The sequence below is a fragment of the Rhinichthys klamathensis genome, unplaced genomic scaffold (assembly GCF_029890125.1).
Source record: "Rhinichthys klamathensis goyatoka isolate OS25496 unplaced genomic scaffold, OSU_Roscu_1.1 h1tg000391l_1, whole genome shotgun sequence".
In the NCBI taxonomy this organism is placed as follows: domain Eukaryota; kingdom Metazoa; phylum Chordata; class Actinopteri; order Cypriniformes; family Leuciscidae; genus Rhinichthys; species Rhinichthys klamathensis.
The window spans coordinates 3,585,460-3,607,512 of record NW_026606894.1 but is presented as its reverse complement, the minus strand read 5'-3'; the positions used below and the strand labels follow the sequence as shown (position 1 = coordinate 3,607,512).

At 37.0% G+C, this 22,053-nt stretch overlaps 1 protein-coding gene across 5 annotated transcripts; it reads left to right on the top strand.

The window, feature by feature from the left end:
* Nucleotides 1-2,102: 2,102 nt before the first annotated feature.
* fam118b (family with sequence similarity 118 member B) lies at nucleotides 2,103-21,565 on the top strand. Of its 5 annotated transcripts, XM_056234209.1 has the most exons (9): nucleotides 2,285-2,400; nucleotides 3,745-3,892; nucleotides 5,135-5,224; nucleotides 6,328-6,580; nucleotides 11,917-12,144; nucleotides 16,533-16,661; nucleotides 20,465-20,774; nucleotides 20,855-20,920; nucleotides 21,224-21,565. In XM_056234209.1, exons 3-9 carry the CDS (start codon nucleotides 5,142-5,144, stop codon nucleotides 21,235-21,237), a joined length of 1,083 nt encoding a protein of 360 aa, XP_056090184.1. In that variant the 5' UTR covers nucleotides 2,285-2,400; nucleotides 3,745-3,892; nucleotides 5,135-5,141; the 3' UTR covers nucleotides 21,238-21,565. The 5 variants fall into 5 exon arrangements, with proteins under 5 accessions (XP_056090181.1, XP_056090184.1, XP_056090183.1 ...); XM_056234206.1 differs by lacking the exon at nucleotides 3,745-3,892 and having other exon boundaries at nucleotides 2,103-2,400; XM_056234208.1 differs by lacking the exon at nucleotides 2,285-2,400 and having other exon boundaries at nucleotides 3,725-3,892.
* Nucleotides 21,566-22,053: the final 488 nt, after the last annotated feature.

Sequence of the window (22,053 nt, the reverse complement as noted above, 5' to 3'; positions counted from 1 at the left end):
TGCTGAAATGTGAGCTTGGACATGTTTTGCAAGTAATGTTTTCACTGAGCTGAAAAGGAGCAAGCACAGTGCCTTCACTTTGTCCAGTAAATATAGATTGATGATTGAATATATCATATATATATATATGATTTTTGAGTGCCTGTATTTACTGAATGTTAAACCGATCTTGTTCAGAAATTTGCTAGAAATATTTTTCAAAGAACTTTGTGTGTGTGAATCAAATGGCTCTATGTTTATTAAAAAATGTCAATCTTAACCAAAGTAATATCCTAACAGATACTTGTAAATACAGTCCTGTTTTTTTTGCTGAAATATCAGACCTGGACATACCATAAGGCCTCTCCTCGGTTTGTGATTGATCACTTCAGCATCACCCAAAAAATTACCATGTGGATATGGAAACATAATTTATCAAGATTTGTTGATGTAATAACATCTCTAAAATAGTGTTAGAAAATGTTCTGTAGGTGTCAGACTGCCATGCATCCAAAATAATATAACCATGTTGCCTCCAAATACCCTATAAATGAAAACAGCATTTCTAAGACCATCTCTTTTGCATCTGCTCAGGCCCAGGAATCATTACTTTATGGGCCTTTGTTTTGTCTGCTCACAGATATAACCCTCTAACTACAGGTACCTTATGTAGATTTCCATGTGCAGTCAGTGAAAAGCAATCAAATACATGACCAGTGTGTGAAAAGAGAGAACTAGAGGAAGAAAGTACTGAAAATAAGGATGCTCTTGTGTCTCTGCGCAAGAAGCTATAAAAAACTTGACGCTTCATTAACCACAGGCACATCATGACCTGTCCAAAATAGAGCAAGCCTTGCCATTTACCCATTAATTTTATTATGGTAGGCAGCATTTGAATGGGAACATATCATACTTTCACTGAGACTGAACTGCTATAAAAAGAGCAACTTAAAGACTTTACAGCCATCTGCCATTGAGCTGCATGTTTCCAAATGCTAGAATTGATTATATTATATTATAAATATTGTGACCTTTTATAATTATAATAATTTTGTAACCATATCAGACATCAAACACTTTCAGGATCCACTGTTTAATTTATCAGGAAATTACCATGATGTTCGTTCCTATGTATGTTGCATTTTCAAACCGGTTGGGATTCAAAATGCACAATGCGAATGATTAATATCTGCATTATTTTATAGTAATTCAGTTGTACCCAATAAATAAGTATCCAATAGGAATAATAATTTTCTTCTATCATTAAAATGATTAAATATGTCACTTTGCTGTTGTCAAGTTACTAATAGATCACCCCCATGGAACTGAGCAATAGTTTGTCCCATAAACATGTGACCTGCATCACATGATTGCATTGGCTGACATTTTAAAAACGAACCGGTGAGTGGACTCTGATTTTCTTCCACATTTCTTTGATAATAGTGCATATAATGAGAGTGCAAAATATAATATATAAAAAAAATGCCGTGTGGGTGACCAAATAAGCCAAGAATGTCAACTATGTTACCTGTCAACTATGTTGCTAGAAATATCAATGTTGCTCATTTTAGTCATAGACATGAATCACTATATTTTTTTTGGTATAGTTAACCCTGTTTGTAAGTTATAGTTTATATATAACTGTACTTGTCATAATTCAAAACAGTATAAACAGTATACTGTTCTGAATTTTGGGGTCAGTAAACATATATTTTTTATGTTTTTGAAAGAATTTAGAATATATATTTTTGAATATATTTAGAAATGCAATGTATTTCTGTGATACATTTTTTTAATCATCACTCCAGTCTTCAGTGTCACATAATCCTTCAGAAATCATTCTAATTGATTTGGTGCTCAAGAAACATTTCCTATTAATATTATCAATGCTAAAAACAGAGCAGCTCAATATTTTTGTGGAAACTGATACATTTTTTCAGGGTTCTTTGATTTAATAGAAAGTTCAAAATAACAACATGTATTTGAAATAGATAAATGTATTTACTGTCACTTTTATTAATTGAATACATCCTTGTTGAATAAAAGTATTTTTTCTTACTGACCCCAAATGTTAGAATGGTGTCTTCACATTATACATGATCCATTACTATGTAACAATCCATCATTTCCATGATTTTGACAGATGTCAGCAGCAGAGAAACAGCGAAGATACCGGGCTCGGCGGGATGCTGATCCCTCAAGAAGGGCACAATATTTAGAAAAGCAGAGAGAGGCATGGTACAGACTAATAAGACTAGGAAATGTGAAAGCAATCGCAGAGTTGAGTGAGAGGGAGAAACAAAGCAAAAGAGACAAGTGGAGAAAAGCACAACAGAGAAGAAGACAAACAGAGCGAATGCTAGAAAACATAATTACTCCAGCAGACAGCCCTGAATTTGACCAGCCACCTAAAGAATCAAGGTAGAAAGCTACGTTTATGTCCTTTAAGATTTAAAAAAAAAAAAAAAAAAAAATTTATTTAAATTAAATTTTTATTCTGATATGCTATAAAATAAATGTTCATATAGTCAATAATGTGTCTGGTCAACTATGTTACATCAACTATATGACTCATTACTGTCAACTCTGTGTATGTGTGTGTATTTTATATATATATATATACAGTATATATATACGTTTATATGGTCACACTTTAGATTAGGGTCCAATTCTCACTATTAACTAACTATTAACTATGACTTTTGCCTCAATAAACTTCTAATGACTGCTTATTAATTGTTAGTAAAGTAGTTGTTAAGTTTAGGTATTGAGTAGGATTAAGGGATGTTGAATATGGTCATGCAGAATAAGGTATTAATTTGTGTTTTATAAGTACTAATAAACAGCCAATATCTTAGTAATATGTGTGCTAATACGCAACTGGTAAATCGTGAGAACACACACACACACACACACACACACACACACACACACACACACACACACACACACACACAACTGACATTAACGGCTCACATAGTTGATGTGAGTAACTGTTGATATGGCAACACTAATTTTAGTGTCCTTACATATTTTACATATAGGCTACTGTAGTATTAACAGTAAATTATGCATAATTACGTACTATAACCCTAAACCAAACCCTAATCCTTAACCCAGTAAGTACATGTTGTTAATAATACTTTTGTATAATTACACTGTAACAACTGCATTAAAATATAGTGCGACCATATTTTTTAAATGACTTAAATGCTGTTTCTGACATGCAATAAAGTATTTTGCATATCCCATAGGTAGAACTAATAGCATATCTGAGGAAAATTATTTAGATGCAGACTTATGATTAAGAAAAATGTTGTTATCCATTTATAGAATCAGTGCGTGTGCAAAAACGTGAAATCTGAACATTTAATGTTTCTAAAATGCCCCCAAAAAAAGAGTAATTAGCTTTATGAAAACTGCTAATTTAATAGACTAGGTTTGGAGCAGTTATTTTTGTATCTTTGAGATACTACTATACTATTAGTTTTTTTATAAATGTTTTGATTTAGTTAAAATTATATATATTTTTTCTGTTTTCATTTAAATTTTAGTTAAAGTTTTAGTAATTGTGTTGTGCGTTTTGTCATTCTTATTAGTTAAAAAAAATTATATATATATTTTATTTCTGTTTTAGTTAACTAAATGGAAATGAGAAATGTTGCCTTGGCACGTAGCTGAAATAAAATAAGTTTTATGTAAAAAAATTTTTTTTTTTTTTTTTTTTGAATGGTTTTAGTTAACTATAATAACCCTGTTTTGGAGACACTGGCTGCCTGTGTGAGTGATGACGTGTGTGACAGTCTGGCGGATTAAACGTTCACTCACATCCAGGCACAGACACACGCACGCGCATCACATGTAAAGCTCAGCTTGTGAACGCGAGGATCCGCAGAGGAAGAGACTCTGACAGGTACTTCGCTGAAGGCTGACCTGAATTTTCTTTTTCAAGGCCTTTAGCGTTTTTGTCTCTGAAGGCTGACTGGCACTGATACCCTACTGTCGTTGAGATTCTATATAGAAAGACACTTAACGTTTGTTCGATAGATAGATAAGAGAATTTGTCCTTAGTGTTTTGTTTTATCATCAGCAAACGCTTCGAGGAAATTTAAGATTAAGTACTCGTATCCTCCTTTTTCTCTGTTCACCTCGGTAAGTAGTGTTTGGAACATTTTATGACATGCTTTTTGTTTCAGTAGGCTACTGCTGTTCCCGTTAGGTTTTTAAAATTTTAGTCGTACTCATGTAATTTACCGGATTGGTAAATCTCGCCTTTTCAGTTATCTCATCTTTCCTCGACTTAATGGATGTACTTTCTTAAATGTTTTGAATATTAAATAATAATATAAATATATAGAGAAAATTGTGTAATTTTAGCCTGCATGCTAAATCTGTATTGTGTCACATATGGAACAAAAGCAACAGGTGATTGAACGTTTAGTTGAAGACACATAAACGTCCCAGCTAAAACAGCCGAGACATGGTATTATAAGAGTTACGTTATTAGTACTCGTAATTCTGGTGTCAAATATGTAATAAAAAAAATCAGTTATAACTTAATTAAATTTTTACCCGCTGAAATAAATCACACATGTAGCTAGCCTGTTAGCTTGCTAGCTCAAAGAGGCTGTCTTGGGTTTTTGGCCAGAGTTTGTTGTTGTAGGTTATGATTGATTTTCTAGGCTTTTCATGTACAGTCGAATCTGCCTGACATGAATATAAAAAACAAAGAGAAAACAGAGAAAGAACGGAGCTTGGATTTGACTATCAGCTGCTGGCCCCTGAGTGAAGTGAGCACAACAAAGACCTGCAGCATCTTCAGTTTTGTTCCTCACATCATGAGCATGTAAATACTCTGAAGTTTGTTCTTCCAGGTAGAAGAGAGTAAATCTCATTCAATGTCAAGGGCAAATAAAACAATTAAGCTTTGTTAACGTAATTGAACACTTGATGTTGATCTATCTATCTATCTATCTATCTATCTATCTATCTATCTATCTATCTATCTATCTATCTATCTATCTATCTATCTATCTGTCTGTCTGTCTGTCTGTCTATCCATCCATATATATATCCATATATCTATCTATCAGCTGTGTAGCCTTTTAGTCAATATTTGTTGCTTTGTAAATGGATCAACACATTTTTTTTGTAGGAGTCGAATGGCCTCTGTTGTTACAGTGAAGACAGAGAAGCGTCCTTCCCCTGACTCTGAGGATGGCGACACAGTGGCTAAGAAGGCCAGGTATGAAAACAGATGTTCGTGTCTTGCTTTGCTGCCAGCACATTCCTAAGGCGAGCCAAATATTCTTCATCCATGACAGTCAGCCCCGGTTTGCTGATCTATTCTGACAAACATGTTTTCGCAAAGAACTTCCTGATAAGGATGATTTCACCAGGAAGTTTTTTTTTTTCATATTCGGTAACACTTAATAATATTATATTAGTTAAAGGTGCTGTAAGCGATTTCTGAGAAACGCTGTTGAAAGTGGGTTGGACCTAGCAGCACAACACACTTGTAGCTAATCAGCAGTAGGGTTGTATCCCTACCCATAAGTTATCCCTAATATATCATAAGGAAATGATAGGTGAAAAAGAACGGTGTAGAAGCCCCTAACACTTGTTGTAAGTCTAAACTTGACATTAACAGTAAACCCTCAAATCTGAATCGTTGATTGGAATGTGTATTGGAACAAGGGTGTTGATCATAGAACATGTTTTACTTAGTGAAATCACGTTCACCAGAGTATTGCATGAGACAGATTTAGAAAGAATTAGAGAGACATATCAAGTTTATTGTTGTTGTGAGAAGATAAACTAGTATCTAACTCGCTTTTAAACATGAAAAATATGTATCTTGACTGTATCACTGTGCAGATTAAAATTATACAACAGTTGACTCATTCAATAGATTTTGAGTGCAACCCTACTAATGCATGATTTTCTCCAATTATTTCATTTTCATTTTTACATAAATTGTTATAAACTGCATTCATCAAGCTCAAACTTTCAACTCTATTACGCAAGTAAAAAATTATTTAACATATGTTTTTCTTTATTTTATGGTATATATAAGTTTATCAGTAACAACAAACCCACAAAAAAATCCAAAATTAAATTTACGTAAATACGTAAACAGCTGAACGTAAAATAGTCCGCAAACATTACAAACATCATAGAGAATGAATAGAAAATAAAATGGCTCATGAGTTTGATAGACCTCCTTTTAGGTCCTATTTTTGAAGTCAGTTTAAGCCGTGCATTTGCATACAGCTCTGCAGCGTAGTTTCATCTATATGCATGTATCCTCTGACTTGATTACATTTCCTCCATCTGTGCTGACTATAGGAAGTTGTTGCCCAGCCTGAAGACCAAACGTGCCCCTGAGCTGGTGCTGGTGATTGGCACAGGGGTGAGTTCAGCTGTAGCTCCTCAGGTGCCCGCGCTGCGCTCCTGGAAAGGTCTGATCCAGGCGCTGCTAGATGCTGCCAATGACTTTGATCTGCTAGAGGAGGAAGAGAGCCGGCGCTTCCAGAAAAGTCTGCAAGAGGACAAGAACCTGGTGCACGTTGCTCATGACCTTATTCAGAAACTTTCACCGGTAAGAAAATTTCAAGAGTTAAACGTTTTTAAGTTTGAAGTGTTGATAGTACTTTTAGATGCAGCATGCGTTCGGCTAAAGCAACTTACTTTTCATTCACTTGATCAGTTTTTGCATTCTCCGGGAATCTATCCCATAACCTTGCAGTTGCTAGTGCTATAACTCTATTTTTTTGAGCTACTGTACAATATGCTGGAGTAGATCTAGGAGTGTTAGAGATTTTATTAGTGCTTATTTTAATGACACAGATTTCACAAATCAATTTGATTTAGATTCACAAGCTCTTTATTTTATTCGATTCAGATTCAAATCCAATGGATATATCCAAAATATCGGATATATCCAAAATATTTTTGGATATATCATATTGGCCATACAGTACATTTCAGTATTTCATAAAGAAAACAGTCTCTCTACGAAAGCTGTAAACTATAAAAAGAACCCTGTCTGTTGCCTCTTTTTACATAATGTCATATGTCTTAAGTGTCCCCAGAATTTGTCTTAGAATCTGTAAAGTTCCAGATCAAAATGCCCCACAAATCATTTATTATACTCTGCCCAAAATGCCCCTTTTTGGGAAGAAGCAAAAACACACTGTTTTTGTGTGTGTATCTTTAAATGTAAAGGAGCCGCTGCTCCCCGCCTCCCTTTCCAGAAGAGGGCTGTGCCTTTACAGCTCGTGCCGCGGATACTCTGGCAATAAAACAACGAAACAGGAGAAACAGTATGAAGCCTTTCTACAGAACGCGTTATTGCATTTCAGAGTGCTGCTTTACCAGTATTTTCTACGTAAACGCCCTAGACAGACCTTGAATTTTTTTTCTCCCATTCAGGGCCATTCTGTTTATTATTAATGGGGAATATAAAAATAGGAGTGGTTGGATCGTTACCATTATAGGATGGTTGTGTACACACACTACCAACACATATTTATGTTCAAACACCATGCAAAAGTGAATTTTGCATAATAGGTACCCTTTAATATTAAAGGTTAAAATTAACAACAGTCCAAATTTAATTGGTATTTATTTATTTATAAGAAATATTCAGCACACAAATAAAAACTTAAGTTTAATTTAATTGTTTGCATTTAATGATATAATGTGTTTCTATTCCAGTTCGTTGTTGAAATATAAAGATTTAAATGGTGGTGGCCAAATAAACTTGTTTTCTTGACAGATTTTCGCAAACATACAATAAATGAGACCTCACTAACAGGTAAAAATATAATGAATGATATATTAAGCATATATTAAGAAACTATAACTATACTCTCTATTTTATCTAGCTGACTAACCAGCTGTAAACATTAAACGGCTCTCCTGAGGTAAATGTAACATTACATGACATTGTTTACAAGCCATTTTATTGATGTTTTCCCGTGGCAGAAAATATGATTGAGTAATTACATGAGACATGATACATTTCAACAAGTTGTACTGTTTCTTTCAATATACCTTCTTATGTTTATTCATGTTTATTTTATGCTATAACTACCGGTAGTAGTAAAGAGGAAGAGATGACGGTTCACAGTGATCTGTCACGCCACATTAAATGGCACAATTTTTTGCTTGTTTGTTTCAATTTCTTGATAAAATTGACAATTTGAAAGCTGAGACTTTTTTCTAATCCAAAGTTACAAAGGACCAAGTTTATTACGATTATTGAATGGCTGGCGCACTACAAATGACACACACCAGAAAACAGCATAGATCGAAAAATCGATCTTGGGATTTAAAAATCAGTATCAGTTCATCAAAATGAAGATCATTTTATATTGTCAACCCAGCCCTAAAATCTTATGGCTTATACCATAAATTAGTAGTTAGTTTGTAAAGAAGCACTTAAAATTTCCTGAGGGAAAAAAACATTTTTTTTTGTGGTGGTGGGGTTAGTGAAAATGTTGAAAAAAGAAAAAATCTTTACTGTTGAGCTCTGATCATGAGCACAATGCCAGGCAGTGCGTGGAAGAGCACAACTTTGAATTTGTCCATCATTAGTCGGTTCCTTTCTCACTGGCTAGAATGAGGTGTAGAGCCACGTGCCACCTGTGTTGTTGTTTTTGTCAACCCGTCAAAACGGCACACAGTGATTTATCCCTGTTTTTCATTGTCAAGCCCCTATATCAATTGCATCCAAACCCACCAATGTGGCTAGAGGATTTAGATGGCATTAGGCCTGTGAAAAGGAGTTAGGTAATGAATTTCAGCAACAATGCTGGTGTTTCATTGCTTGGAATGGTTGTAGCTGAACAATCCACATCAACAAAACAACTCTCCTAGAAAAACATCAGTCTTTCATCATCCCAGTAACTTTCCAAGCTCAGTTTGTTTTGTTATTGTTAGTTGCAATGCTCTGCAGTTAAAGCTAGGGTAAGTGATTTCAGAGAGGCTAGCAATAGCGAGCTAGCTTTGAAAGCATAAGACCCCACCCTCCCTTTCTGAGCATCTCCAAAGCCACGCCTCCTCCAAAACACATGAACGCACACAGCCAGAGCAGAGTCTGCAAAGCATCACGAGAGACTACGTTAAATTAGCTCATGTCTCAAAGAACATAACATTACAATAATAATGAACTTAAACAACTTGCAGAGCTCATTCGTGACAAAACAAAACGGACCGAATCGGAAAGATGTGAGACTGACCGGCCGTTCACTGGTCCGGGCCGATCATGCGGAAAATTAAAATGAAACAAATTACCTGTTGGAGTTCAGTGCAAAAAATGAGGCTAATCTGAACATGCATCCAGGATATACACCTCAAAAACAACAGGCCTCGGCAAGACAATAATCCAGTCAGCTTTGGCGTTATATATTTCTTTAGTTAGGCATGCTTTGTAATGCTCACTGCAAGTCGGAGGATGCCAGTCAAAATAAATATTAACATGTTTGAGCATGAAAGTCCTGCCTGAGACATTTAAACTGCTTTTTCGGTTCAGACTTCAAAGCTATCGAGTTACTGCATGTTGATAAGCACAAAAAAAAGTCCCAAACCTTCCAAATATGATTGTTAACCTACTTTCTCAGTGCTTGTTGCTCAACGCTGTTATTTTTCACTGACTACCTAAATCAGGGCTCCAGACAAATAAATCAATAGATAACATTGAATTTTACATGAATGAAACAAGGCTGTGAGGGATAGATTTACAGTCTATATAATGGCATGTGCTGTATTCTAGATCACATGTCATTTTAAAAACACAACTTTCAAAGCTTTTTGTCTATTGAAAGTTTTTTGGAAAGATGTTTCGTCAAATGAACAATCTGTATGTTTTTAAACAACTGTACAATCCATTGAACACTTTACTTCTATCCATCAGCCTCATTTTCATTCCTTCATTTCATTCATTTCATTTATTTTAAGGTGTGACAAGAATAAACTGGCATTTTACATTTTTAAAACACTTTCTTTCAGTCATCCTGCCCTCCTTTTACAACATTTTCATTAATTTTTTCCCACTGAAACTTTGATGCGCAACGTCTCATTTTGTCAACACAACAAGTGAAGTCATAGGCAACTCTTCACAGAACACGCTAGTAAAAAGACATTACATGCAAATTTTTAATTCATAACGTGTATATTTAAATCGCCTTAGGCCCTGTAAATCTCGTTTGCGTGGTTTACATCTGTTTAGCACTGACCACATGTGATCAGACGACCGAGACGGATGTTAATACCAGGTGTAAACAGTTAAAAGACACCTACACCTCTAAGATCAGAGGCATTAGTTCACAGCAGGTGTGGAGGTGCTGATAATTAGCCTCTTCCTGAGAAAGTGGATTCTGCAAGCTATTCATAGCAGCCTCTCTCTCTCTGGTTTTCCATGTGCCTCGGCCAAGCTCAGAGAATGAATTCAGCTCAGTGTAATGAGATTGAGTATGACCAGGACAAGGGCACTGCTGTCAGAACTACACTATTCTCAGCGCTCTCTACACAATCTCTCATACTTTCCAGTGTTTGAAATCAAATCATGTACAGTGTCTAATTAACACTTTACTGACTGAAATGGAAGTCACTGTAATGACTGAAGTACTTCTATTTCTTTTGAGATTCCTACTTGAAGTTCACATGGGCGAACCACCACAGAAAATGTACAAATCAAGCTTATTTAATTGCATACAATTTATGCTTAAAGGGATACTTCACCTCTGGAAAGATGAATGTATATTTAAAATGGGTCATTTATGTAGAAGAAATGTGAAATTATTTTTGAATTTGGAGCTTTCTAGACTGAGAAAAGCCAGAAATTTTTTTTTTGGCTTATGTGGATGAAAGACAACAACTCCCAGAATGCACTTGCTTCGCTGCCCTAGGAGGCCACGCCTACCGGTAACAGAGCGCAGTAGTTAAACAACAAGTCTAGGCTACTAGTGAGTCTCCGTGATGAGTCTGCCCGAAAATGTGTTTCGAGATCGCCCAAAATGTCCGGGATTCGGCTTTTGCCTTCAACAGTCGCCATTCATTATGTTTACTGTGGCGAGCAGGACGAGTGAGGGCCGCGGGAGAACTGCGCGAGGCCGGTGGCGTGATTACCGATGAGCGACACCTGTGAGACGCACCGGTCTCGTATCTCTCACGGAGGAGCGGGAATTTTCCTAGCAATGTTAAAACGCACATCAACCGATCACTTGTTTAGCGCTCATGTAAACACTAAATTCAGATTCACCAATCGGAATGAATTCAGTTAGACTGAAACAAAAGGTGTGCATGTAAACAATGAATGGCGACTGCAGAAAGCAAAAGCTGAATCTCGGACATCGACGGCCGGACATGTCCGGGAAAAAGAGGATGAATGGTAACCCCTACTACTCAGCTTTCTCCACAGAACAAGAGCCTGCTAGCTTAGCTTCCCAAAAAAGATGGCCGACACTATGTGTACATTCTGTGAGTGAGATCCCACCCTCTATGGGCGGGTTGAAAACATGCGGGACAGCCCCTACTACTGACTGTAGTCTTTAGCCTCTGGCCAAAAAATCCTCCGATGACGCAAAATGACGAGGATTTTTTCCAGACAAAAAATACATAAATCTCTCATCTCAGGGGGATATGAGGGTGGAAAGCATGGTAATTCGAAAATACTACAGGTTTTCTACTAATACAAAGCTTAATGCTAAATCCTGAAGTATCCCTTTAAATATATGAATTAAGTACTTGGTTTCTTTTGTGTTCCATAGAGCACATTTCAATGTCATTTCAAGATAATGTGTATATTCCCTTCTAAAAGCAGGCTATGTAACGTTGTCGTACACTCCAAAAAGAGTTATTTAAATACACCTGAAGTAGTTTTGTGTTTCCAAACATCTCAGGTTTCTTTTTCACCTCTTGCGTTTTCTGTAGCGGACGGGAAATGTGCGCTCCACCTTTTTTAAAGACTGCCTCTACGAGGTGTTTGATGACCTGGAGTGTAAGATGGAGAACGTTGGGAAGCATCTCCTCCGCTCTGTGCTGCAGTTGATGGAGAGCGGTGCTCTGGTCCTCACCACCAACTTTGACAACCTGTTAGAGATCTACGCTGCCCACCAAGGGACCAAGCTGGAGTCTTTGGATCTCACAGATGAGAAGAAGGTACCTGCTATGTTTCCTAAACTTTAACTTTTTGATTTGGATTCAGTCAATCCATAAATTTAGCATCAATGAAAGAAGATACTTTAATAATCTAAACCAGGGTTTCCCAACTTTTTCTTTTTTTGCGACAGCACAGTTTTGATAAGTTAAAAATCCCACGGCACACCACTGAGCATTAAAATAGCAAAATTGCACAAACATGCATTGCTTCAAATGGCATATTAAAACTGGATATTATATTTAAAGTAGTAGGCTACTCACACTTAATGTGAAACTTGAGATATTCAGATATTAACACAATATGGACAAATAGGTAGCTATATCAGGGCTCCAGACTGCGATCAAATGGTAGCATTTTGCAACCCTTTTTTTCTGTCGGTGCGAATGAAGTTTTTTAGTGCGACCACTACATTGCCCAACTGATAAGAGCTGCCAATTCTGTTGCATATGAGAAAAAGCAAACGAAACCGGGCTATTAATGTGAGCTGCGCAGCACGGACCGTTTATCAGCTGAGAACAATAATCAATGCAGCGCGAGCTCAGAACAGTCGTTCTCGATCTAGCAACACCGTTACTACACAGTGCTGAGAGATCCAGTGAGAAAGCTTTTGAATTCACTGCAGAATTAATAACATTGCATCGAGATCTAGAGAGAGGCATTCAAATGACATGTCAAACAGTGTCTTGTGCCATGAATGAACAAGTTAAAGAAGGCTTTTCAGTCTACAAATCACCAACTCTCACCATGGATTTAATGTAGTAACGCTAACCATGGTATTGTGGTAGAAATAGTTGAATGCTTTTACATTATTCATTTCAGGGTTCGTACAACCCTTTTGAGAGAGAAATCCAAGCACTTTTCAAGGACTTTTAAGTGCTTCACGCTTTTTCCAGCACTTCAATCAAAGCTCTAAATATTATATCCATGACCAAAAAAGTATTTGTTCATCAATAAAAGATTGTCCCCATTTGTAAAAGATGTAGGAAAAACTAACATGTGGCAAACAATGTGGCTTTTATTTTAAAATAAAAATATATGAAATTACCAGTATAACCAGTAAATGGCGGCAGAGGAGCAATTATTGGCTTATTAGCCATTTCCACTGCCTAATAAAGTTTTTTTTAGTCACATATTTTGCTTTTAAAGTAACACTATGTAGTTTTTCAACCTTCATAATATATTTCCAAGACCCTTGTGATGGTACATCGACTTACAATAGGTTAAATGACACGTCTGCCATAGCCTGACGTGGTCTGTATCGCTTTTACTTGCACTATGTAACTTCGGGTTTCGGGTAGGAACCCGTGCACAAAAAGAACTACAAAACTCGACTGCTTTACGGCATACGTCACTTCCCCCACCACTTCCTCAAATTGTCTGTGGCCTGGGAGTCTCCCGCATATTGATAGCGTCTCCCTGATGCCCGCAAATTAGTTCAAATCTCCCGGAATCTAGAGCGCGCATGCGAGACAGAACATACTGCGCGCATAACATACATAGCGCGAGCACGGCAGAGAGGGAGAGAGCGAGAGACCTTGCGAGTGTGCCTCACGAAAGCTAGTCAACCCGCCACCCCCCCGTCAACAATCCAGTCACCAAGATATACCTCCCTGAAATGACTTCTTGCAGGTTGGGATGTCTGCCATTGTTGATTCCGAAGCCGGTGCTGGATAAACAGCGAGCGTGCGCGTGCGACAGTAGGCTGCGGTAGGCTAAATTATTTACGACAGCAGTAATGGACAATTCTGCTTCCAACCTGTAGGGAGACCGCTGAGGAAAAGTTACTTGGTGTTGCTTTAAAGTGATCCCTATTATAAAATATCAAATCATCAAGAAATACATTTTTTATCAAAGTTTGACACTCTTTGTACGTAAGTAGTCTAAAGTCTAATGAAAAACAGTCGGGCAGAAATCTCATGGTTTTTAAATAGCCTAATAACACACTGTGACATCAAAGTTGATATTGTGGCTTCATATATGGTCAGACATGCATGTGTCATTTATAATATTAACATTTTATTAAAATCAAGCTCAGTTTTTGACCAGCGAATGACAGATATTTTGTCTGTCATTGTAACGGCCACATCTGAGGCAGTAAGTGCATCGCATTATGTTTTTATCAACTTAAAGTTTATAAAGTTTATTGTAGCTACCGGTATGTGGGTGCTCAGTTTTTCTTGTTGTTGAATACATTTGGACAAAATCTCATGATATAAAAGATGACGTGCTATGCACAGGATAATTAAAACAGTATATTGGCTACAACTAGACGGCAAACACCAGACTAAGACTCTTCTCCACTATTTAAAGGGTTAGTTCGCCCATTTAAGACATGAAGTTGTATGCAATCCTTACCAGCACTATAGTGCATACACCCTGACCCACTCTGTTGTCACCTCCCTGGTCAGAGTTCTGGCCGCTGGAAGTTTTTCAATAAAGTACTCCCAGTTATTTTCCGGGGCCACAAAACTGTGCGTTTTTACGTGAATAAATGATTTGCGTTTCAAAGCTTGATTAATTTACCACACAAAAAACACACCGGTCAAAATTCATACCTCAGTTTTGATCGGCACTATTTTCTATCCATTTCTATCAATCCGCGCTGCTGCTGTCAACGTCAACAGTGCGCACGTTCAGATCAGCTGTTGATAGCGGGACTCGCTGACAACATGTCTGACTGCGAAACTTCTGATGATGAAACCAATTTTAGCACAATGTCAGACGGATCAGATGATGAAAGTAATTTTAGCACAACGACAATGTTATTGATTGCAACACAAAACCTCAATTGTGTGTGTGTTCAATCAAATAGTTTTCTCAGCAAATTGTACCAATATCTACTGTTTTTATATTAGACATCTTTTCACGCGTTTTATAATGGAGTCTAAACATCAGCTTGTTTACCGTACAGTTTAGACATGGGATCATAAAGTTAGTAAATAGAGCTTACCCGTGGTACTGGTACAGCAAAACTCTTTAATTTTCCTTTTCCTCCTTGGTTGTAATCGTCTTCGCTGAAGTGAGCACTACACTCACGAAAATCCTTTATTCTGGATATTTTAGCTCCCACAGAGTAGCCGATGGCAACCAGCCAAAGCTGTCTCATAGTTATATTCGAAACAGGAAAAAGATGGAATCTGAACTTTGATCCCGGCACATCGTTGTGGTCACAGCCTGGGAATTTACAAGTTCACACCATTGTTAATTTAATACTTTTTACGTCGTTGTCAATCGATTGTGTAAACACTACAGCAGATCGGAACGTGCGCACTGTTGACGTTGACAGCAGCAGCGCGGATTGATAGAAATGGATAGAAAATAGTGCCGATTAAAACTGAGGTATGAATTTTGACCGGCGTGTTTTTTGTGTGGTAAATTAATCAAGCTTTGAAACGCAAATCATTTTTTCACGTAAAAACGCACAGTTTTGTGGCCCCGGAAAATAACCGGGAGTACTTTATTGAAAAACTTCCAGCGGCCAGAACTCTGACCAGGGAGGTGACAACAGAGTGGGTCAGTGTGTATGCACTATAGTGCTGGTAAGGATTGCATACAACTTCATGTCTTAAATGGGCGAACTAACCCTTTAAATACAAAAAAAAGAAAGAAAAAGCTGTGTGGCCCTTCATTCATGATAGAGGTAGGTGGAGTTATGAGGTTTGACTGACAGTTTGAGGATCCAATGGAGATACGAGGACGTTTATTCACCAATGCCGGTTTTCTAATTCTTAAAAGTTGTGACTGGTCAATGGGATCTCAAAGTCCATCGGCAATGTGACATCATCATATAGGGCTCAATCATTTAGTCTATGAATTGCATTGTTTATTATGTTGCAGAGTGGAATTCCCCTCAGAGATAAATCAGTCACTGGCAGATACAAAAAAACATCTGAAGAAGAGATCATGAAGACTTGTAGAATAATACTTATCATCAGATCATCAGTTGCTTTAAGTTTAAACTAAAAATAATCAAATCAATTCGTAAAATTATGTTCTTCAGATGTTCAGGGCACTGGGTTCATCTCTGTTTGCTTTTGGCCATAAATTTCCTTCAGCACAAAGCAGTGAAAGCTTCAGCTATTAGCCATAAAATCAGCCTTATGGTCCCCGGCCAAGCGTCATGTAGTGCATTAGTGCATGTAGGCTCTACAGCAGCTCACCTGAAGGGCCCTCTGAAACACAAGTGACTGCATGTTCAGTTCTCTGTCTTTATTAATCAGGCCGTGTGTGGTTTTCCATACTGTGGCCTTTAGGCTGGGTGTTTATGCACCTTTTCCATCAGATGCCTCTTGATTAGAACCCCCAGTCATTAAAAGCAGCTGGACCTAGTGGGAACCGGATTGGGATCAGTGGAGTATGAAATGCTGCGGTGTGCATGTGTGTGCAGGTTCTGGAGTGGGCTCAGGAGAAGAGAAGACTAAGTGTTCTCCATATTCACGGTGTTTACACCAACCCCAGTGGTATTGTACTGCATCCTGCTGGCTACCAGAATGTTCTGAGGAACACAGAAGTCATGGTGAGTAAATGTTTTCTGCTCTCAGGAGAAAATAAAGTCACACCACTGGAAGTTGATAACTCACTGGGGTGAAGGACACAGTGAACCAAAGCATTCTGGTCCGAAGAGATACTCCCTTTTGTAGCAGTTTTTGTGGTTCTCTGTCCAGTCCTTGAACAAAAATGTTTTCACTTAAAATAAATTCAAATTAACATTTCCCATGTTTATTTAGTTAAACTAGATGTACTAAAATAGATCAAACTAAAACAAACAAAAAAAATAATACAGACATTTTTTTAATAATACCCCCCCCCCCCCCCCCCCCCCAACAACAATATTTCTAAAACGTTAAAATAAAATAAAAACTGAAGATGTATGTATGTAAAAAAATCTCAAAATAATACTAAAATAGCACTGCTCCAGTCTTCAGTGTCACATGATCCTTCAGAAAGCATTATAATTAGTGGTAGGCATAGATTCATTTTTTAAATCTAGATTAATCTCACTGTAATCTTGGAATTAATCTAGATTAAAATGGCACATTTGAATTCTGCCGAAGGCATTCAGAATATGTGCGCTACCCAAATAATGACTAAAAGTAAGTCTTTGAGAACAGGTTTCTCAAGCCAGGTGGCGCATTAGATCAGGGGCTCATCTCCTGTTTCCAAAATGCATCACAAACTGCTTGAGAAAGCTGTTCTACTATGATAATTGGTATCATTGCTAACAAAGTAGTTTGACGACGACTCTTCCCCTGCGCTACATCAGTGCTTGGCCCGGCATCTTCCGCATTAGCTAAGGGATGCTTTGCGTTTAGGTGGTACTTGAGACTGGAAGAACTCCTACAGTAAACTAATTCCGCATTGCACAAGGTGCAGTCCAGGTTTCTTAAAGGGTTAATTCACCCAAAAATGAAAATTCTGTCAGTAATTACTCACCCTCATGTTGTTCCAACCCCGTAAGACTTTCGTTCATCTTCGGAACACAAATTAAGATATTTTTGATTAAATCTGAGAGCTGGATCACTCCTCCATAGGCTTCTTAAGGGATCGAAACTGGCCGGCCCAAAAGTTATGAAAGACATCGTTAAAATAGTCCGAGTGACTACAGTGGCTCTACCATAAGTTTATCAAGCGACGAGAATACTTCTGTGCACAAAAAAACAAACAAAAATAACGACTTTATTCAACTATTCATTTCCTTCTCTGTGGACCTCGAGATTTCATGTAGTGAAACTACGCAAAGCTTCTAGGTTGCACGTCACACATAGGCTCACTATTGGCCGACGCTGGTCATGTGTGTGATGCGTGTGACGTACAACCTAGAAGCTTTGCGTAGTTTCACTACGTGAAATCTCGAGGTTTCAATTATCAATGTTGCAGAGTTGTGCTGCTTCATATTCTCTGGAAACCGTGATAAATTTTTTTCAGGTTTCTTTGACGAATAGAAAGTTCAAAAGAACAACATTTATTTAAAATAGAAATCTTTAGAAACAGATGAAAAGTGACAGTAAAGACCAGTGTTGGGCAGTAACGCGTTACTGTAACGCAGTTACTTTTGATAGTAACTCATACTGTAACGCATTACTTTTTAAATAAATTAACTCCGTTACCATATGGTGCGTTTGTCCATTACTTTTTTTAATTAATTCATTTTGGCTGAAGTGTAGCCTACAGCCTAACCTGTTTACAGCAGCAACGCATTGTTGGTGGTAGGGTTGCCACCCGTCCCTTAAAATACGGAATTGTCCCGTATTTACAAGTAAAATGACGCGTCCGTATCAAATCATTAAGGGACGCGATTTGTCCCGTATTTTACATAATGCCCACACATAGCCTAGTTGGATGAAAACATAGGCTTTACTATACTAATAGCAAATAGCCTATAAATAAATCAATTTCACAATAATGTTACATTATGATTAGAATCAAATGAATTCTGTCCATTTTCTAAGCTTAGAAAATGCACATTTATACGGGCTGAATTTTATAGGCCTAAAATAAATATTGTTTAGTAATTATGTGAATTACACTGCGCAAACTACTACCCACCGAATGAAAAAGGGTTGGCTCTCAGTCTCCACAGAACAAAATATTCTTCTTTTTTTTTTTTTTTTTGTTCGCATTTATGAGGAAAAAACTATTTTACGGACGTGACAGTTCTCCGTTACGGACGCGACGCGCTCTGAAAGCGGCACTAAAAGATGCTTTAATACTTGCAGAGACAGCACAAAATCTTTCTTTAAAGTGAATTTCGTTTTGTATTAATTGCATCTTAATTTTAATCAATGTTTCATCAACCAATTGCCTGGATTTAATAAATAAGAAGTAAATATAGCAGACGATAGATAATCACGAAATGGAGGCGCCGGCACGTAAACTGGAGCTCGTCTCATAAATGAACCGAAACTCGGCGTATAAGGTAACCTACTTGCCTCACAGACATGTCTACTTTTAAACAGAACAATTCAAAACGAAAGAAAACAGACTACAGACTGCTCTCTGCTTATGTAATCCGTATGAAATGTGCATTTCTCTCTGGCGCATCTACAGCGAAGATCGCGAGTCAGCATAGTGAGTCACTTCAGAAATCCTTGTGATATATTCAGTTTGTGCTGGTCTGACTCAAATAAAATATGGTTTAAAAATTACTTTCTGTTTAAGTCAGTTTTGTGTTTGTATAGACCATAACGCATAAAAGGGCATTAATGGGAACATTAAAGAATTTGTTTTTTAAAGTAACTAAAAAGTTACTTTTAACAGTAAGGCATTACTTTTTGGTGCAAGTAATCAACAAAGTAATTGAGTTACTTTTTGAATGAAGTAACTAGTAACTGTAACGACTTATTATATTTAATGTGTCCTTGCTGAATAAAAGTATCAATTTCTATAAAAATTAAAAAAAACTTTTCAATGTAATAAAAGCATTATTAAAGTCATAATTCTCTGAAATCTTCTAGGGAGTAAATCCCTTTATTTATTTATTTATGTTTTTTTTTTTTCTTCTCTCTTGTCATTCTTCATATTGACTATGTTTCATATTATATGTTTCATAACTGCTGTCGAGCCTTTCATGTTTAAAGAAAACTTGTGGACTATGCAAACGTGGAATACTGGATTTCTTCACTGTCACTGCTGGGAAATACCCCCTTTTTTTTTTTAAAGCTGTAGGGGGGAGGGGATGGGAAGTTGTAATTGTAACTGTTAAAAACCCAATAAAGAAAATATACAAAAAAATATATATAATAATAATTCTCTGAAATCCTCCTCCAGTGAGCTGTTAACCCTAGCAGCCCTCTATTTCAGCATTATATGAAGTTTATATGATAAAAGCAGCATAAAATAATATATTGATGGTCAATCATGTAACACATTTTTTTTGTCTGATCAGTTAATTTATTCAAAAATGCATAAAAAAAAATTCATACATAGTCATTTGAACACCCATCTTCTATGATGTGCATGTTTTAATTTCTGAATTAAAATTCATTTAGATTTTTTTTGGTTGTTGAAGTGGAAAGTCCACCAAATCAAAGTCATGTGGTGAGATTAACTTGCATAATTAAAAAATAAAATGAATGATAATAATTTATGAATTAATAATTCATGATATAAATAAATACTTTTTACCTTGAAAGATATATTTCATGTTTTTTGAAAATAAACTTTTATTGAAAATGCTATAAAAGTTTTTCAAAACCAAATGAAATCATCATGAACTTGTTTTGAATTAGAACTAACTTTTTTTTGTCTGTTATTTCTCGGTGATCCTTAAAATGTGTCTGCCATCACTCCATAACGTCAGTTCTAATATCGTTTTTGCAGAGGGAGATCCAGAAACTCTACGAAACCAAGTCTTTTGTGTTCCTGGGCTGCGGGAGGACAGTGGACGACACCACCTTCCAGGCACTGTTTCTCGAGGCGGTCAAGCACAAGTCTGACCTCGAGCACTTCATGCTGGTGCGGCGAGAGGACGTGGGCGAATTCAAAAAGCTTCGAGATAACATGCTGGACAAAGGCATTAAGGTCATTTCGTACGGCAACGAATACGCCGACCTGCCGGAGTACTTCGAGCGGCTGGCCAATGAGATTTGCAACCGGGATGTGGACCGGGACGTAGTGACCAACGGTTGGGGTAAGCTTGGGCTTCACTTTTAAGACACGTTATATACAAAGTTTGAGGTTTTCACCTATTAATTTGCTTGATTCGTTCAGGATCTCCCATCTCACGAGGCGAAGAGAGTCAAAATGGCTTTACCACCCAGAAAAACCTCCAGCAAGGTTAGGACAGCTTTTGTGTTGTTGCCTGGCTTGCATGCTAAAGGCAATTTGGGCATTTGACTGGAGCATGGCGACGCCTTTTCTCCTCCTTATCCCTTCTTTCCTTAAATGCATGCTTCTAGAACGATAGAATCATAGAACGCAGCACAAGGGCTGCTGTTATTTTAAACTCACTAACTACACCTTTCCACTGTACTCTTCTGCTCTTGAGCCCATGTGCGCTGTGGCTTCCTGTGATGAAATCAGCTGATGCTTCTGTTGTAATGAGATCTTCATTGTAGTTCTTCCTGTCTCTCTGTCCAGACTTCCACTCGTGACACAAGTGGCAGTCTGAGAACATATCCACAGCTCCGCCGCACAGGTCTGGTATGACTAGATCTTCACGCACAACAGACTCCTTTCTCATACTTAAACCGAGCGGCGTCAGTATCGGTTCGCTTCACACGGGAAAGGCGTCTGTAAAAACACCACCAGGCAAACTGTGAACTCCTGCAACTCAGAAAATGTTTATGAAAGTCTTCATGTGAGTGAAGGAGAAATTTGTGGATTTTTATTTTATTTTATTTTTTTTATGTGGTAATTAAAGTGTGGTCCAAGAATGATGTTCAGGGCCAGTCTGATCTTAAACATGAGCGGTCAAATGAAGTGGTTTCTCAGTTCCCATTTTTCACGTCATCAAATGCACCGGCAATATTTAATTAGTGACTGAGCCTCACAAAATAAATATCCATGGGCATTTTTCATCCCAAAATGAAAAGGGACATAAAAAAAACAAAAAAACAAACAAATCACGCTTACAAACACTATATAGTACACTACTGGTCAAAAGTTTGGAATATATAATTTTTTTTTTATCAAGTCATGCTCACCAAGGCTTTTATTTTTATCAAAATACAGTATATAGTAATACTATGAAATATTATTACAATTTAAAAGAACTATTTTCTATTGTATTTTTTGTGTGACACTGAAGACTGGAGTAATGATGATGAAAACCAGCTTTGCATCACAGGAATAAATTACATTTTAAAATGTTCAAATAGAAAAGTTATTTTAAATTGTAATATTTCACAATATTACTGTTTTTACTGTATTTTTCATTAAACATTTTATTATTTTTTTGCCTTGGTGAG